The 15302-nt window shown below is 46.6% G+C and overlaps 1 protein-coding gene across 1 annotated transcript; it reads left to right on the forward strand.

Moving 5' to 3' along the window:
• Positions 1-7416: 7416 nt before the first annotated feature.
• On the forward strand, positions 7417-14857 carry LOC120995584 (60S ribosomal protein L14-like). Its single transcript, XM_040424861.1, has 6 exons — positions 7417-7525; positions 8437-8538; positions 9877-9971; positions 10187-10286; positions 13694-13747; positions 14664-14857. The coding sequence occupies exons 1-6, from the start codon at positions 7523-7525 to the stop codon at positions 14811-14813; spliced, it is 504 nt and encodes a 167-aa protein (XP_040280795.1). The 5' UTR covers positions 7417-7522; the 3' UTR covers positions 14814-14857.
• The last annotated feature ends 445 nt before the right edge of the window (positions 14858-15302 follow it).

A 15302-nucleotide genomic window follows, 5' to 3' on the forward strand; every position in this document is an offset into this window, starting at 1 on the left:
CTTCTAAACATGCTGGTCTGGTGGATTCACTCTTGGCAGTTGAGCTGGACAAGGGTTTCATCATTGGTCCTTTCCAGTCCCCTCCTTTCTGCACTTGGAGGGTGAGCCCGGTGGGGGTGGTGCAGGGAAAATATTCCAATAAATTTCGTTTGATTTATGATTTGTCTGCTCCACATTCTTCCCACGTTCCTAGTCTCAACTCGTTGATTCCGTCCGAGGAATTTTCCTTGAAGTATACTTCCGTAGACCAGGCTATCCAGGTCATTCTTCAGACAGGCATGGGGGCTTGGCTGTCCAAAGCAGATGTCTCTGATGCGTTCAAACTGCTGCCCATTAGCCCATCTCTCTGGCAGTGGCATGGCATCAAATGGAGAGATGCGTACTATTTCGCCACCAAGTTGACGTTTGGTTCCTAGAGCAGCCCCAGTCTGTTTGACAGGTTAGCGCAGGCACTGGAATGGATTTTGTTGGAACAGGGTTGCCAGAATGTCATTCACTACCTGGATGATTTTCTGTTGATCGAAGAACCCTCACAGGCACCTGTTGACTTGCAGGTTTTCTTGCAGGTCTTCAAGGAGTTAAACATTCCAGTGGCCGAACACAAAACAGAAGGGCCTGCGCAGGTTGTCACGTTCTTGGGGATCTCTCTGGATTCACGTGCCATGTCAGCCAGTCTGCCACAAGACAAACTCGACAGAATCAAATCAGGTGTCCGTTCCTTGCTCATGTCTCAGGTTTGCAAGAGAGAATTGCAGTCTGTTGGGCATGTTTTACTTTGCCATGAGGATCATTCCTCAGGGTAGAGCATTCATTTCAAGATTGCTAGTCTTATTACAACAGACCAGTGATTTGGACGCATCAGTGCATCTTAATGCGAACGCCCGAGCAGATCTGTTCATGTGGGACAGATTTCTCAGTGGGTGGAACGGCATTTCCATGTTTATTCCGAGGGCCACTTCTGATTCTCCACACGTATTTTCAGACGCGGCTGCCTCGGTAGGTTTCGCGGCCATATCTGGCTCACATTGGTTCGCCGGCTCATGGCCCACACACGTGCTACAGTTGCCGGGGTTTTCTCAGATGTCGGCATTGTTCGAGATCTATCCTATCGTAGCAGCTGCTATAGTCTGGGGGCATAGGTGGTCGGGTCACACGGTGGTTTTCCACACTGACAACATGGCGACCGCAGAGATCATTACAAGGGCAGATCTAAATCGTTACTTATCATGTCTTTCATGCGTAGATTGACCTGGATAGCTCTGGAACAGGGGTTTCATTTTCATGCCCGGTTTTTGGACGGGGTCAGCAACGTTGCAGCTGATGCTTTATCTCGTTTTGATTTTTTTTCTCGCTTTTTCTTACAGAACCCAGAAGCAGACTCAGTGGGCACCCCGGTACTGGACTGGCGGCTGCTGGTCTTGGATTAGACTATCTGATGGTGGTCGCCAGTTCACTCATTACCAAGTCTTTGTCGGCCAGTACGTTGCGGTCGTACCGCCGAGCGTGGGTGGTTTTTTCGAACTTTAAGTTGGCATATCCTAGAGGTGACACAGGTCAGGTCAAGTATATGGTGGCTTTCGTGCCTTATTGTCATTCGGTATTGGCTTTATCCTACAACACCATTAGGCTATATTTGGCTGGGGTGCAGCATTTTTTGGCACTTCAAGAGCCAGACAGACCCTCTATATTTTCAGCTCACCCGATCAAGGCCATCCTCAGAGGCATTCAAAAGAGCCAGGTCACGGTCAAGGCGGTCCGTCGACCTATTAAGGGGGACACGTTTCGTAGCCTGTCGGAAGTTCTCACATTCTCACCATTCAGAGTCCTTCCCAGCCTGGTGATCAAGGCGGCGATGTACTTGGCGTTTTACGGGTTTTTAAGACCAGGTGAAGTGACACAGGCCAGACAAGGGGCGGTGGCTCTCCGCAAGGGAGATTTAGTCAGGATGGGCAGTAACTCATTTGCAGTTGCCTCACAACAAAACAAGGCAGGTAGGTCCCGGCCATGTAGTTAAGTTCTTCCAGACCACAAAAGCATGGTGTCCAGTGACAGTCTTGGACAACCTCTTGCTGGCCCTTAGTCTTCACAGCCCCACCGACCCATTACTTACATTCCCTGTTGGTCCACTGACATCCAGCCAGTTCATCAAACATATTCGCATCCTGTTGACCAGTGTAGGATTGAATCCGGCTCAATTCTCGGGGCATTCTTTCCGCATCGGTGCGGCATCCGCAGCGTCCAAGCATGGAGTCCCTGTGCATATCATTAAACACTTGGGGCGCTGGCGCTCGGGGTGCTTTGTACGGTATATCCCGGAGCCACAAGCGGAGCTGGTCCAAGCATTCAGTACATTGGCAGAGTAGCACCTAGCACCTCAGGCCTATCCTTCCCTCACTGGTGGGTTTTGCCCCCTTTTTCAGGCATACCGACCTAGTGAGGCCAAGGCACACCTCAGGCCAATTAGGTAGGGGGGTGGTGGTTGGGCATCTTCCACTCGTTTAGGTCCTGACCACAAGTGTTAAGGCTGGCCGCAGGCTAGCCTGGATTTGTGGGAGGGGCCGGTACCTGTCTTAAGCAGTCTGGCTCTCCCAGGCAGCCTGGATTTGTGGGAGGGGCCGGTACCTGTCTTAAGCAGTCTGGCTCTCCCAGGCAGCACGTCGGCATTCGGACGTCCCCTGCCCACCCATTCCCATTCTTCATTCAGTCATTCAACCATCACATTCAGGGTATGCCCCCTTTTTCAGGCATACCGACCTAGTGAGGCCAAGGCACACCTCAGGCCAATTAGGTAGGGGGGTGGTGGTTGGGCATCTTCCACTCGTTTAGGTCCTGACCACAAATATGGTGTATGTGTCATGACGCCGCACGTCCGCCGTTGAGTAGGGAACCTGTTCTTAAAAAATTTATTCCCACCCCTGAACCCCCCCCTTCCCGTCGGCGGCGATCTGTCTGCTTAGCCCCCCCCCCCTCCACGTCAGCGGTCTGTTTACTATCCAAACCCTCCCCCCCCCGCCTCCCGTTACCTCTTGGGTCGGTCAGCAGGCTCAGTGAAGGACATAAAGGACGTGAAGGGACGTCAGCGGCGCGGCGGCGGCAGGGCGGAACTTGATGGACGTCTCATACGTGACTCATCCCGAGGGGTTCACACTATTTTCTACTGCACTGGATGATATCAGCCGTAGCAACGCCACTGGGAATACATCCCAGCATAAGTAAAAACATTCAGAGCTTCGGCCCTGGATGTTTTGTCCTAGCCCCGAATCTACTGCCTGCTGGACCCATATGACTGTACAATTGAATCCCTGCACTGCAGCGCTACCATACTGAATGATTTGCACCAGGCCCCCTGCTCAGCTGGTCCACAGATAGTGAAAATACAAGGGTGACTACTGACCAGGATGCACTGCAGGAGCTGAAAGCAGGGCCTGCCTTAGGGTTGTGCAACCAGTGTGGCAAAACAGGGTGCATTGCCCTGCATTCCTGAAGGGGGCGCCAGAGCAACTTTCCCAAAGGCAATGAAGCTATTCATTTTCACCTTGCTCCATCCCTCCTTCCCCGTCATCAGCTCTTACCTAACAACTGTGACGGCCCCTGAGTTTTCTGTGAGCTGTGAAGTCTCCTGAGAAGGAAAGCAACAACTGCTTCCTCCCACATGCTGTTTTGTTGGGAGCAGTTTGTGTGGTGCACTGTGCACCTCGTCCGGACACCCTACAGAGATGAGAAAAACAAAAGAAGACTTGAGCTGCTAAACAACCAATTATGAAAAAATACTTTATTGTTACATAATAAATGTTACATATATTGCCGTTAAAAAGGGGAGAAGGGACAGAAAAAACAGCATCCCGACATACAATAGACCACTAAACACCAATAAAATACACGTACAATCGAAAATTCATCAATCAGATGTATGCCATCTTTATAAATTCTGGGGTGAGTCCTCAGCACTAATGGCATAAAGGGGGACAGGGGTGGACCAACAGGTACAAAGGTCCTCATATAAAATATAGAATATATTGTAGATGGAGTGTGTACCGACCTATCCACAGTTAAACATAGCCTAGTGTCATAACAAACAGACAGTCTGGGCGATGTACTCCACACACATGGACTCACCTGACAGTGATAGGGTCTATATGCTGGGATGGCATTACTTGTTTTCTAACCCCACAGAGATGACATTCTGATGCTGTCCCTGACATGCTTCACTAAGTTACTACAAAGGCTTCAAGTGGTGAGTCTGTCTTTATCTACCTCTTTCTATCGATCTATCTATCTACATAATCAAAGAATGAACCAGCACCTCCAGGGTTAATAGCAGGTGCAAGCTACCATGCTATGCTAGCGAGCTATGTTTATACAAATAAAGTAGCAGCACACCACTAAAAGCACTAAGATACAAGTAAGATATCTATCTATCTATCTATCTATCTATCTATCTATCTATCTATCTATCTATATCATCTATCTATCTATCTATCTATCTATCTATCATCTATCTATCTATCTATCTCATATCTATCTATCTATCTATTATCTATCTATCTATATATCATCTATCTATCTATTTATCATCTATTATCTATCTATCTATCTATCTATCTATCTATCTATTATCATACTGTAACTATTTATCTCTCATATCTATCCATCCATACCTCTATGTCAGTCTATCTATCTATCTGCAACGGGCACCTCCCACCAGGGCCCTCCTATAACGCGTCCCAGATGTAGGAAATGCCGAGTGGTGTAGTGCGGCCTAAATGTCCCTTTATGTGTCACGGTGCTACAACGTGGATACTGTTGGACCCCAGGCTTTGGCTCCGAAGCAATGAAAAGGGGGAACAATTAAGGGATTGGAAAGAACTTGAGTCCAGACCTTCAGATGAAGTTTAATGGCAGCTTTACTTCGAATAAACGTTTCTTTAAACAGTTCATAGGCTTTGTCTTGGTTCCAGCAGGAATTAGCATTAAACTGGCAGGCAAACTCAAGTCTGCTCTATCCTTCTCTCACTCTGCTGTACTGACAAGCTGACTGGATAACTTGGCTTCTTCTTTATGCAGCACTTCACTTTTTAGTCGTTCTTATTGTCAGCCAAGAAACTTTACTCCTGGCTCCTGAGGCTTTAGGCTTCTGCCTCCATGGCCAGCAGAGCTTAAGGTGCTCTGGCTGGCATGGGCACATCCAGCAAAGACATGCCCCTTCACACACTTCCTTTTGCAGGGGGTAAACTAAATTCTAACTCTAATTGGTCCCCACCCTTCTTGCAGGAAGTAGGACTAGCCCACTTCTCTACAGGGGGGGGGGGGAATGGTAAGATTCATTCTATCTAAGATAGCTCTGCCAGAAACGCTGCCACCTGCTAGTGAACCAGGCACATGAAATGAACAGTTACATAACATTATTATAAATGCAAAATGTTGAGGGACCTGGAAATAAATATATAGGTGACATACAGGTTAGACCATAAAAGATAAAAGCAAGGTGCAGAAGTGGTAACATCACTCTGGGGTGTTACATATTCTCATACTGGAACTATTTATCTCTCATATCTATCCATGCATCCCTCTATGTCACTCTGTCTATATGTCTATCTATCTATATATCTGATATCTATCTATCATTCTCATACTGTATCTATTTACACGAGACACGGGCACCCGGTACAGCTTTAACCAGACTTTTGCCTGGGGCTCAGTGACAATATCACAGTGGGTTACGGAAGGGCGTTCAGGGAGGTCAGAGAACACATCTGTGTTCCGACTAACAAACTCCCTGGCCCCCTGAATCTGTTTAGCGGAAAAGGCTGTCAGTAATCTTTTCTGTGGCAGCCGCTTGCCCTGTAGCAGAGGGACCGGAATCTCTTTCCCTAGAACAGCCGCGGGCTGTTCTCAGTACAGGTCTCCCTAACCTTCCAAGGTTTTAGTAAATTGACATGGTAGACCTGCCTCAGCTTTTGCCGACCTGGCTGGCGTACCTTGTAATTTGTGTCTCCAACTTTCTCTGATGTTTTGTAGAGCTACCGCCACCTAGTGAGGAACTTACTGTACAGGAGGCCCAAAAACCAAAACAGGATCTCCCCGGTAACAGTTACGGACCCCAGATGCTCGATTATAGGCCCGATTCTGGGCTGGCTGAGCTATCTTCCTATGCTCCCTACCTATCCTATTCAGTGGGATTGTCTCCCACTCACCCACTAGACCTACCGTGGGGCCCTCCGCCTTGGGTTTCTGGTGTTCTAACACCACAACTGGGCCAGGCCTCGCTACTGGAGCTTTCCCTATCACCCGGGGATCAGTATGTGCAACGGTCGGCCACAGGGCTGGGAACAATGGAAAGTCTCTTCCTAGTATCACTTTATAGTGCATGCTGGTGGTTATGGCCACCTCATGGATCTGCCTGCTGACACACGTGATCAGCTACACCAGAGCAGTGGGGTACTCTTTTAAATCCCCATGTATGCTGAGCACCCCGACTTTCCGTCCCGTAAAATCGGTGGGTTGCACCAGGGAAGCCCTCACAAGGGTCACCCGACTCCCTGAGTCCAGCAGAGCCACCACGGGAGTGACTCCCACCTCCACCTGACACAAAGGTTTGACCTTACTTGACTGCTAATTAGTCCAGCAGCACACACTCTGAGGAAAATACCTGCCTCCACATACAATTCCCTTTACTGTGTCACAGTACCTACATAGATACCCCCACCATAATAGATTTGGATTTTTGTATTCCTTTTATTTGGTGTTGGGATATGATCCCTGTCAATATGACTTATTGCTCCATACAATCTTCATGTAGGTGGACATACTGTTCAAGAGAACCAAATCCGCAGTGAAACCTGGCATAATTATGTGTTACATGCAAATTTGTTGTGGATTTTACTGCAGATTTGCCATGTGACACACATTTAGAAGGTTCTGATCGTCACAGTCACGAACTGTGGGAATCAGAACCGTTCAGAGACATTAGAATCCTCTAATTGGCTAGTCTATACAGACTAGCCAATCAGGGCGATCGCCGGCCTGGTCCCGGGAAGGTTAGCTGAGAATGATCCCTGGCTGTGTGTAACAGCCGGGGCCTCAGCGCTGTCACCATGTCTGAAGAGATGGTGACAGATTGCTGCTATGACGTGTATACTAGTCATGGAGCGCCAAGTAGCAGTGCTCCATGACGAGTACACACCTCAAATAGCACTAAGGGGTTAAACATTCTAACTGACCGCCCCCAATTGATCACACTCCAGCAGCGTCCATATTAGCAGAGCCCAAAGCTGCGCCTCTCTATATTTATAGACGGACAAACCACGTCCTCCTATTCCCCTATAAAGTAAGTCTTTATGTCACGTGGTCACGCGTCATCCAATCACATAAAAGATCATGTCCTTACTATTCTCTTTATAATCTGCCTTCTTATTGCTAGCGTGCGTGACGTAAGCTCTTTTCTGTTCCCTCATTGGTTCGGCTTCCTAGGTCATCCGGAAAGGGCTGCCTGGTTCCTTCCTTTCTGCTCGCCGACGCCATCATGGTGAGATGGGTGCACTTGTGCTCTGCTTACCCCGAGCCGGCTCTCAGGGGGGTGTCAGAAGCAATGAGCGCTTCCATCGATACAGATGGAAGCGCTCATTGCTGGGATCTGGGTCCTGTCACCGCTCAGCTCCCAGGTGTGGTTAAGGAATGGGTTAAATCCCTAATGTGAAGGGGATGTTCACATGGAGCTTTTACAACGTGGATTCCGCACCCAAAAAATGTGCTGAAAATGCTTGCAGTTAGTCTCTATTGAATCGAATGGAGAAATGGCTTGGTAATTCCTTCCCTGCAGTTCTACATGCCATGTGGAGGGGAAAGGGGGGACATGTCCTGACGTAGATGCTATGGCCAGGGTTAAAAAAAAAAAAGTAATTAAAACTGTGTCGGAATAAAAACCACATCCTAAACAATGTAGAATGCGGAAGTAAATTCCTCCGTTTTTTGCTGTGCTTAAAAAAAAAACTTGAACATACCCTAAAGTGGCTACATGCACATGACTGGGAAAAAAACCTTTAAAAATGGGCCCATCTAATATTCACAGTCATGAAAATGCTAATCACACGTCCGTTTTTCGCTGTCGTGTGCCTGTAGCCCGAGTGGGAGCTGTGCTTGGTAAATGACACTAGTCCTGGAACATCCCCGTTGTGCATAGCGGCCCTGACTGTATAACGTCCGTCCGTCCCCCCCCCCCCCCCATCTAGAGTTTCTCCAGAGCCAAGACTTCTCCAGATATTGTAATTTACCGGTACTGGATCTCTACGGCCTCTGTGTACAGCACACAAAGGGTCTCTTCCGTAGTAAGGTAGAGCTTTTCTTTACGGTTGGATCTGTCTGACGTAAGGGTCTTAGGTCCATTATAGTCGGTGGGACCAGTACTGCCACATATTAATCATGTTTGTCTCTTTGCAGGTGTTCAAACGCTTCGTCCAGATCGGCCGTGTCGCCCACGTCTCCTACGGTCCCTATGCTGGCAGACTTGTGGCAATTGTCGATGTCATTGACCAGAACAGGGTAACTATTAGCGGAGCGTGGTTCTGTCCATTACAAGGGATGATCATGTGATCCTGGAAGTTTCATTAAAGGGGTTTTCCCATCTCAGACAATGGGGGCATATCGCTACTGGGAACCGCACCTACAGTGAGAACGGATCGGGGAAATGAACGGAGGGCGCACTGTGCATGTGCAGCCACCCTCCATTCATTTCTATGGGGCTGGCGAAAATTACCGAGCGCTGGCTCAGCTATTTCCGTCTCTCCCATAGAAATGAATGGGAGCAGGGGCCGCTCGTGTGCGGTGTGCTCCCATTCACTTCTATGGCAGCATCGAGGATCAGCTCTTGGTGGTGGATGGACCCCGGGAAATCTGGGGTACTCCAGCCACAGCTCTCCCTGCTCCGGTCTCGTCGTAGGTGTGGGACCCGCACCTGTCAGACAATGGGGGCATATCCTAGCGATATGGCCCCATTGTTTGAGATGGGATAACCCCTTTAAGGCCTCGTGCACGCGACCGTATGTATTTTACAGTTTGCATACCGAGCGCATAAGCAAAATAGGGATACCGGCTGTGTGCATCCTAATAGAACTGCCTAATGTCCGAATCGGAGAAGAAAAGTTTTGTCATTTCTGTCCGCATTCTTTACAGACCCTTAGAAATGAATGGGTCTGTATGCAGCGCTCAAAAAATGCGGCTCAGACACGGACCCGTAAAACTGTTGTGTGCATGATGCCTAAGGGGAAGCAGCAGTTTTGGCATTACGTAGTGGAAGAACTTGTGTAGTTTAGTACCTCATGTGAGTCTGGTGGCATCGGGCACGTTGTGCCAGCTTCTCTGTGCTGTGCTCATATGCCCGAGTCAACTTGGTTAAGATTTATAATTTTTTTTTTTTTTATGCGGAAATGGGCAGTTGTGAAAGCTAAGTGCTTTTTGCGAAACAGCATGATGGAGGATTAGTGGCCCCAAAACTAATGACGCGTTACACCTCAGTTAGGACCTGCCGCCACCTTTGTTTTAGCAAATATTTGCTTTCCTAAAATAACAATTCTAGAGCATCTCTACTTATAGGTATCATGTTCTGTTCCTCTGTTATTCCTCTTGACTATTTGAATAACTTGATAATGGGTGTCAGTATTTTTTGTGAGTGGCGTGTGTCACGACAGTCTGCCACTGTCAGGGCAATGTAAGGGTGTGTAGTGGGCACACCGCTAACTGGTGCCATCCAGTTGTGAGTTTATTCATAAACTTTAATAGGAAGAATAGAAGAACTCTACAATGCATAGTTGTAAGAATAGATGTTCCAGAATACTTGTCGTGTCCTGGTTTTGTGGATGATTTAACCTTCTGTCTTCACAGGCTCTTGTAGATGGTCCCTGCAGCGGTGTGAGGAGGCAGTCAATGCCCTTCAAATGCATGCAGCTCACCGACTTTGTCATCAAGTTTCCACACAGGTTTGTATACGGCCTCCTTCACGCTATCTCTGTGTGCCGCTTATACTGGGGGTCGCTTTAAAAGGCTTGACTGCAGTTGTACAGTTTTTCCCCTCTTATATGGGATGAGAGCTGGTTGTATTAGTCAACCTGCTGTAAATATTGTGATGGGTACATGGTTGATTAGTGGTGGTTCTTTTACAATTGCTGACTAAAGGCTGTTTTTATGATTTTAGTGCACGCCAAAAATGCGTCCGTGTTGCTTGGGAGAAAGCTAATGTCAATGAGAAATGGACCCAAACAAGCTGGGCCAAGAGAATCGATGCCAGACAGAGGGTACGTTTTCTTTCTAACCCTGTTTACTTGTACTCGGCTCTCTAGGGATGTGTAAGTGAAGCTGTCCCATCTGATACAGTTCTGTTGTATATTTGATGTGCATATACAGACTTGCCTTTTTTTTGACTGGTTTGGTTTAGTTAAGGGCATGTATGCTAAATATCTCTAAGATGTCCATGTGGAATCTGCGGGCAAAGTAAAATTGTCCATACACACTAGAAAAATCAGCTGAACCCTCTAACTTCATTGGCGTTAACCAATTTGTGTTGGTATCCCGACTCTCCCCTGACCAGATGTCGGAAGGATCTTGCATGTTGCATTACAACATGCCTGATCCTTAGTTCCTGTGGGAGATATACTGCAGGTAAAGGTGCATTCACACGGCCATATGTATTGTATGCCTGTAAAAGGCAGATGCACCAAAAATGCAGATAACATCTGTGTTGTATCCTTTTTTTTTTTTTTTTTGCAAACCCATTGTAACAATGCCTATTCTTGTCCATATATGAACAAGAATAGGACATGTTCTATCTTTTGCTTGTCTTTGGAACTAGGGCTGCAGCTAACGATTGTTTTAGCAATTGAGTATTCTACCGATTAATTTTTATGATTAATCGAGTAATCTAATAAGAAAATCTTTTATTAATAGACTGTCTTCCTTTATAAAAACACATCAGACCCCCTGCCATCAGTCCCCAACACCCTTCGTTCCCCCCTGTGCGATCAGCCCAAGTGCATCGGCTCTGCCCCCAAGGCTGGGCCTCACTTCAGTTAAACCACGGACGCACGGTCCATGAAAGTCCTGCCTGCCCTCCTCCTGACACCCGGAGTGCACAGCGTCATTGGTTGCTATGCCACTGGGCGCCCGGCCTTAGTCGTGCCCCCATACCCTCGGTGTCACCAACTTGTGTTTCCAGCAGGGGCGCCGCCGACACGCCATCGTTCCGCGCTGCTCTGGGCCTGACATCACACAGCGTGTCAGGTCACGGCGTGGGTATGTCAGGAGGTCAGTGCAGCGTGGGACCATGGACGTGCTGTGGAGTGTCTGGAGGCATCCAGCTGTAAAGGTGAGTATTCTGAGAGCATTGCGGGCCAGCGGGAGACCACGGAGCAGGTAATAGCAAGCGCTTCACCCCCGCTCCGTGGTCTTGTGACACACACGAAATCCTCGCTGCAAAAAATTTGCATTGAGGATTTTTTTTGTGTCAAATTACTTGATTTAATCGAGTACTCGTTGCAGTCCTATTTGGAACAGACATATACAGATGCAGACAGCACATGGTGTACTGTCCACATTTTTGTAGCCCCATTGAAATGAGTGGGTCAGCATTAGATCCGCAAAAGATGCAGAACGAAAATTTGGTTGTTCGAATGGGGCCTAATGGTTTTTCTCATTCACTTTTGGGGGTAAAACGTGCATGTATGGCTAAAGGCACCTTTAGGGTAATGTCACATGTTCAGGGCTTATGTATGGAGAATCAGCACTGAAATCCGCAGGTGTTCGCAGGAAAATACATGCGGACCTCACATCCTCTGCCTATTGAAGGGAATGGAGAAAATGTGGTCAGAAAAAATCTAATAAATTGACATGTTACGGATTTTAAAATCTGAACTGCAGGTCAAAATCCGCATGGGGAAAAAAAATCTGCATTGTGTGCATGAGAATTTCAAATTCTCATAGAATACAATGTATCTGACCTACGGTGCAGATTTTCTGGACGCAAATTTGCACGCAATCTTGATCGTGTGCATTTAGCCTTACACAAGAATTATCTGAAATTTCCTGCTCATCCAAGGAGGTGGGAGCTGCTTTTCCATTAGTCTTTGTATGGGGACTGGTGACCCCCACCCCCCCCATAGAGAATTATTGCTTCTTGGCAGCAGATCACTGTTAAGGTAGAAGGAAGATCAGCTGCCCAGAAACAGTGATTTCGGTGACTCTTTGCTCTATTATCAGAAGATTGGCTGTAGCAGTATCCTGATCTTTGGCCTATGTAAAGGGGTTGTCCGGTTTCAAGAGGAAACCGGACCGCTCAGGGGGCAGACCTGTAAGAGAATAGATGAGTACTTACCTGACAGGCCTTGCACCGCCACTCCCCAGTTCTCCCGGAAAGGCTATGTTTTCCCGGCTGCAGCTGTGACACCGAGTCGACAACACGTGACGGCAGCAGCCAGTCACTGGCCTCTTTGGTGCCCAGCGGGCAGGGTCCATCAGGTAAGTACCCCTCTATTCTATTACAGGTCTGTCCCCTATTGAAACCAGACATGCGTAGGAATAGTGGCCAGCTATAGTCTAGTCTATCCGCTTTATTGTAAAAAGTGCCTTTTACAATGTTCATTTGTATATAGCTGTTACGGCTACTAGCTACATAGCCTTCTGTTAGTGTGGGGCGTTCATTCCTGATTCGCAGAACACATGGTCAGTGCTTAAAAAAAAAAATTTGACTAAAACTTTTTTTTTTTTTTTGAGGACCTTTCTCCTCTCCTGACATGTTTTGCCAAATACCTGCATCCCCCTTGAAATTCTGGAGCATCTATTCTTATAACTCCCATGTTGTGTCGCTCCGTTATTATTCCCACTAGAAGTTATGAATAAATTACTTAGAAGTTTGTAATAAAGGTCTAAATTGGTTACCAGTTATTGGCCTGTCCCTGGACACCCCCTCCACCAACCTGGTAGCACCCATCTAGACCTTAATTTCAAACTTGCGAATTTAAAACTTCTAGCAGAAATAATAAAGGAGGCATTATTGTGACTATTACATGGGGAGTGCAAGCAGTTACTAAAACGGACGTGTCAGGAAATGTGACAGTTCCTAAAGACTGGTGGCTGGCTTGTCAGTAAATAAGCCATTATAAGATCACAGGGGGACACTTATCAAATCGGATGTGAGATTTGGCGGGCGCACAGTTTATGCGACATTAGGTGAGCCTCCCCACTAAAAGTGAGATTAGACCTGGCTTATGGCTCATTTTCTATGTGTGGCTTTTATAGAAGTCACAGCCTATGCCAGGCAACCCCCTGGTCTACTTTTACACGAGTTTAAAACCACATTGCACTCATGCCAAATATAGGTGCACCATTTGATAAATTTGGCGCAGGCACACAAGGCAAAGACAGACTTAAAACTGACACAAAAACCACAAGTGCTAAATGTCCTTCACAACCTCTCTTGTTTCTAGTCAAGTGACTTCAGTTGTACCCCTGTAGTAGTCACTCTGATGCTTATTAGTAAACTTGGTTTAGTTACAGTTTTTGGGTTTGTGTTTTCTTTTTTTGACTTGGAATTTGGTGATATGAGTATTTAGACCCTGATTTGGATTTGTGGTGTTTTATCCTGTTTGAACACTTCTATTTTAGTAAATGTTTAGGAACTTCTTAAACAGAACTTAATTATTTTCTACAGAAAGCAAATATGACAGACTTCGATCGTTACAAGGTCATGAAGGCAAAGAAAATGGTAAGTTTATTCTGATTGTTACTAGCCTGCGGTATTACCCAAAGTATTTTATAGTCTTGTGTAAGAGTCTGTCCACACAAATGGGAACCGCAGTGCTGCATCCAACAGTAGACCCTTACCGATGGCTTCCGACAGACCCCATTCACTTATGAGCTGTGCCATGATAGAGAATCTCACTGCACACTGTGCTATTAGTCCCATCAAATATGACAAGTGTGTGACATTGAGCCTCTGATGAACATACCAAATACTGGCGCCCCAGCACATGAACAGGGTGGTTCAACAGAAAAAACGTCAAAATAAGAGCTCTCGGTAAAGTGTACATTTTGCTAACTTTCCACTTGTAGCCACCCTCTTTGCTGACTTGTATTTCAGTAGTTCTTGCCTGTCTCAGCACATCCACAGTAGTATGTACCAACCTGGCTGCATCCCCTGACCACTCTCCTCACCAGTTTCATTAGGTGCCCTCTCCTCACAGTAGCTGTATCCTTCTGATGTGTAGAACTAATAGCGCTGGGAGTAATCCAGAGATCATGGGGGTATCGGTGTGAGAGGGGGTTGTTGGATGTTATCTAATGGGAGGCAGTTGCTACTGAGACAGCATGTAAAGCTAGCCAGAGCAGGGAGAGAGGATAGGGCTGAGGAATAGGAGCAGTATGTGGTCCGCGTGGGGCAGAGACTCTGCGAACGCTCCTCTTTCATAGCCAGTGTGAAATACATGGGGCAGGGACCTGGTCATTGAGGGAATGTGGAACTTGTAGTTTAGAGTGGACAGGAAATTGCTTGCAGTCCAGGAGTGCTGCAGCTGAGGATAATGAAGGCCATTTTTTATTTTTATTTTAAATTGCTCAGTAGGGGTCTGCTAGTTACTGTAACATTCTGCAATTCTACAGTGAAATCTTTTCTCATTTTACAGAGGAACAAGATTATCAGACATGAGATGAAGAAACTTGTAAAGGAGTCCACCGGGTCTGCAAAGTCTGCCGATTCTAAAAAACCAGCCAAGCCTAAAAAGTCTACCAAGGCTGCAAAGACTACCAAGTCTGTCAAGAAAGAGAAAGCATAATCCTTTCTCTTAATGGACAAAATAAACACTTGATTTATAGACCCTTCTGCGTTCATGTCTATTTGTCTTTAGGGATAACAAAAATGACCTGAGCTGTCCTTGTATTACATAGCTGCCATCTGAAGGATTTCCAATGTAACACTACATTTCCCTGCTGCACCCTCTATAGTGGAAATGTATTGTAGCAAAATCATCTGTGTGAGAAGGTGGTCCCTTAGAGACCTGCTTCATCACTGTGCACCATTCCATCAGAAAAGGGATGACTTTGTAATCACTGCATAAATATTTTTTTATTCCCTTTGTTTATATTCCTTATTCTTTCATTGCAGTTTACAGCAGGGGGGGTATACTTATATTGTGTACAGTTTTGGAATTTTTCACTTTATTCACAAAGCAGATTTTTCCACTGCAAGTTTTTTAATCTACACCATGCCTATTGGTTGTGAGTTATTAGCTGGTTTTATTTTTATTTATTTTTTCCTTAGATTC

Source organism: Bufo bufo, chromosome 3 (genome assembly GCF_905171765.1).
Source record: "Bufo bufo chromosome 3, aBufBuf1.1, whole genome shotgun sequence".
NCBI lineage: Eukaryota > Metazoa > Chordata > Amphibia > Anura > Bufonidae > Bufo > Bufo bufo.

Bases quoted from the DNA above. Each gene is read 5' to 3' on its own strand.
- LOC120995584 (XM_040424861.1), top strand. The intron at 9,972-10,186 runs GTTTGTATACGG...TTATGATTTTAG, and splicing joins GTCATCAAGTTTCCACACAG to TGCACGCCAAAAATGCGTCC. The intron at 10,287-13,693 runs GTACGTTTTCTT...TATTTTCTACAG, and splicing joins GAATCGATGCCAGACAGAGG to AAAGCAAATATGACAGACTT.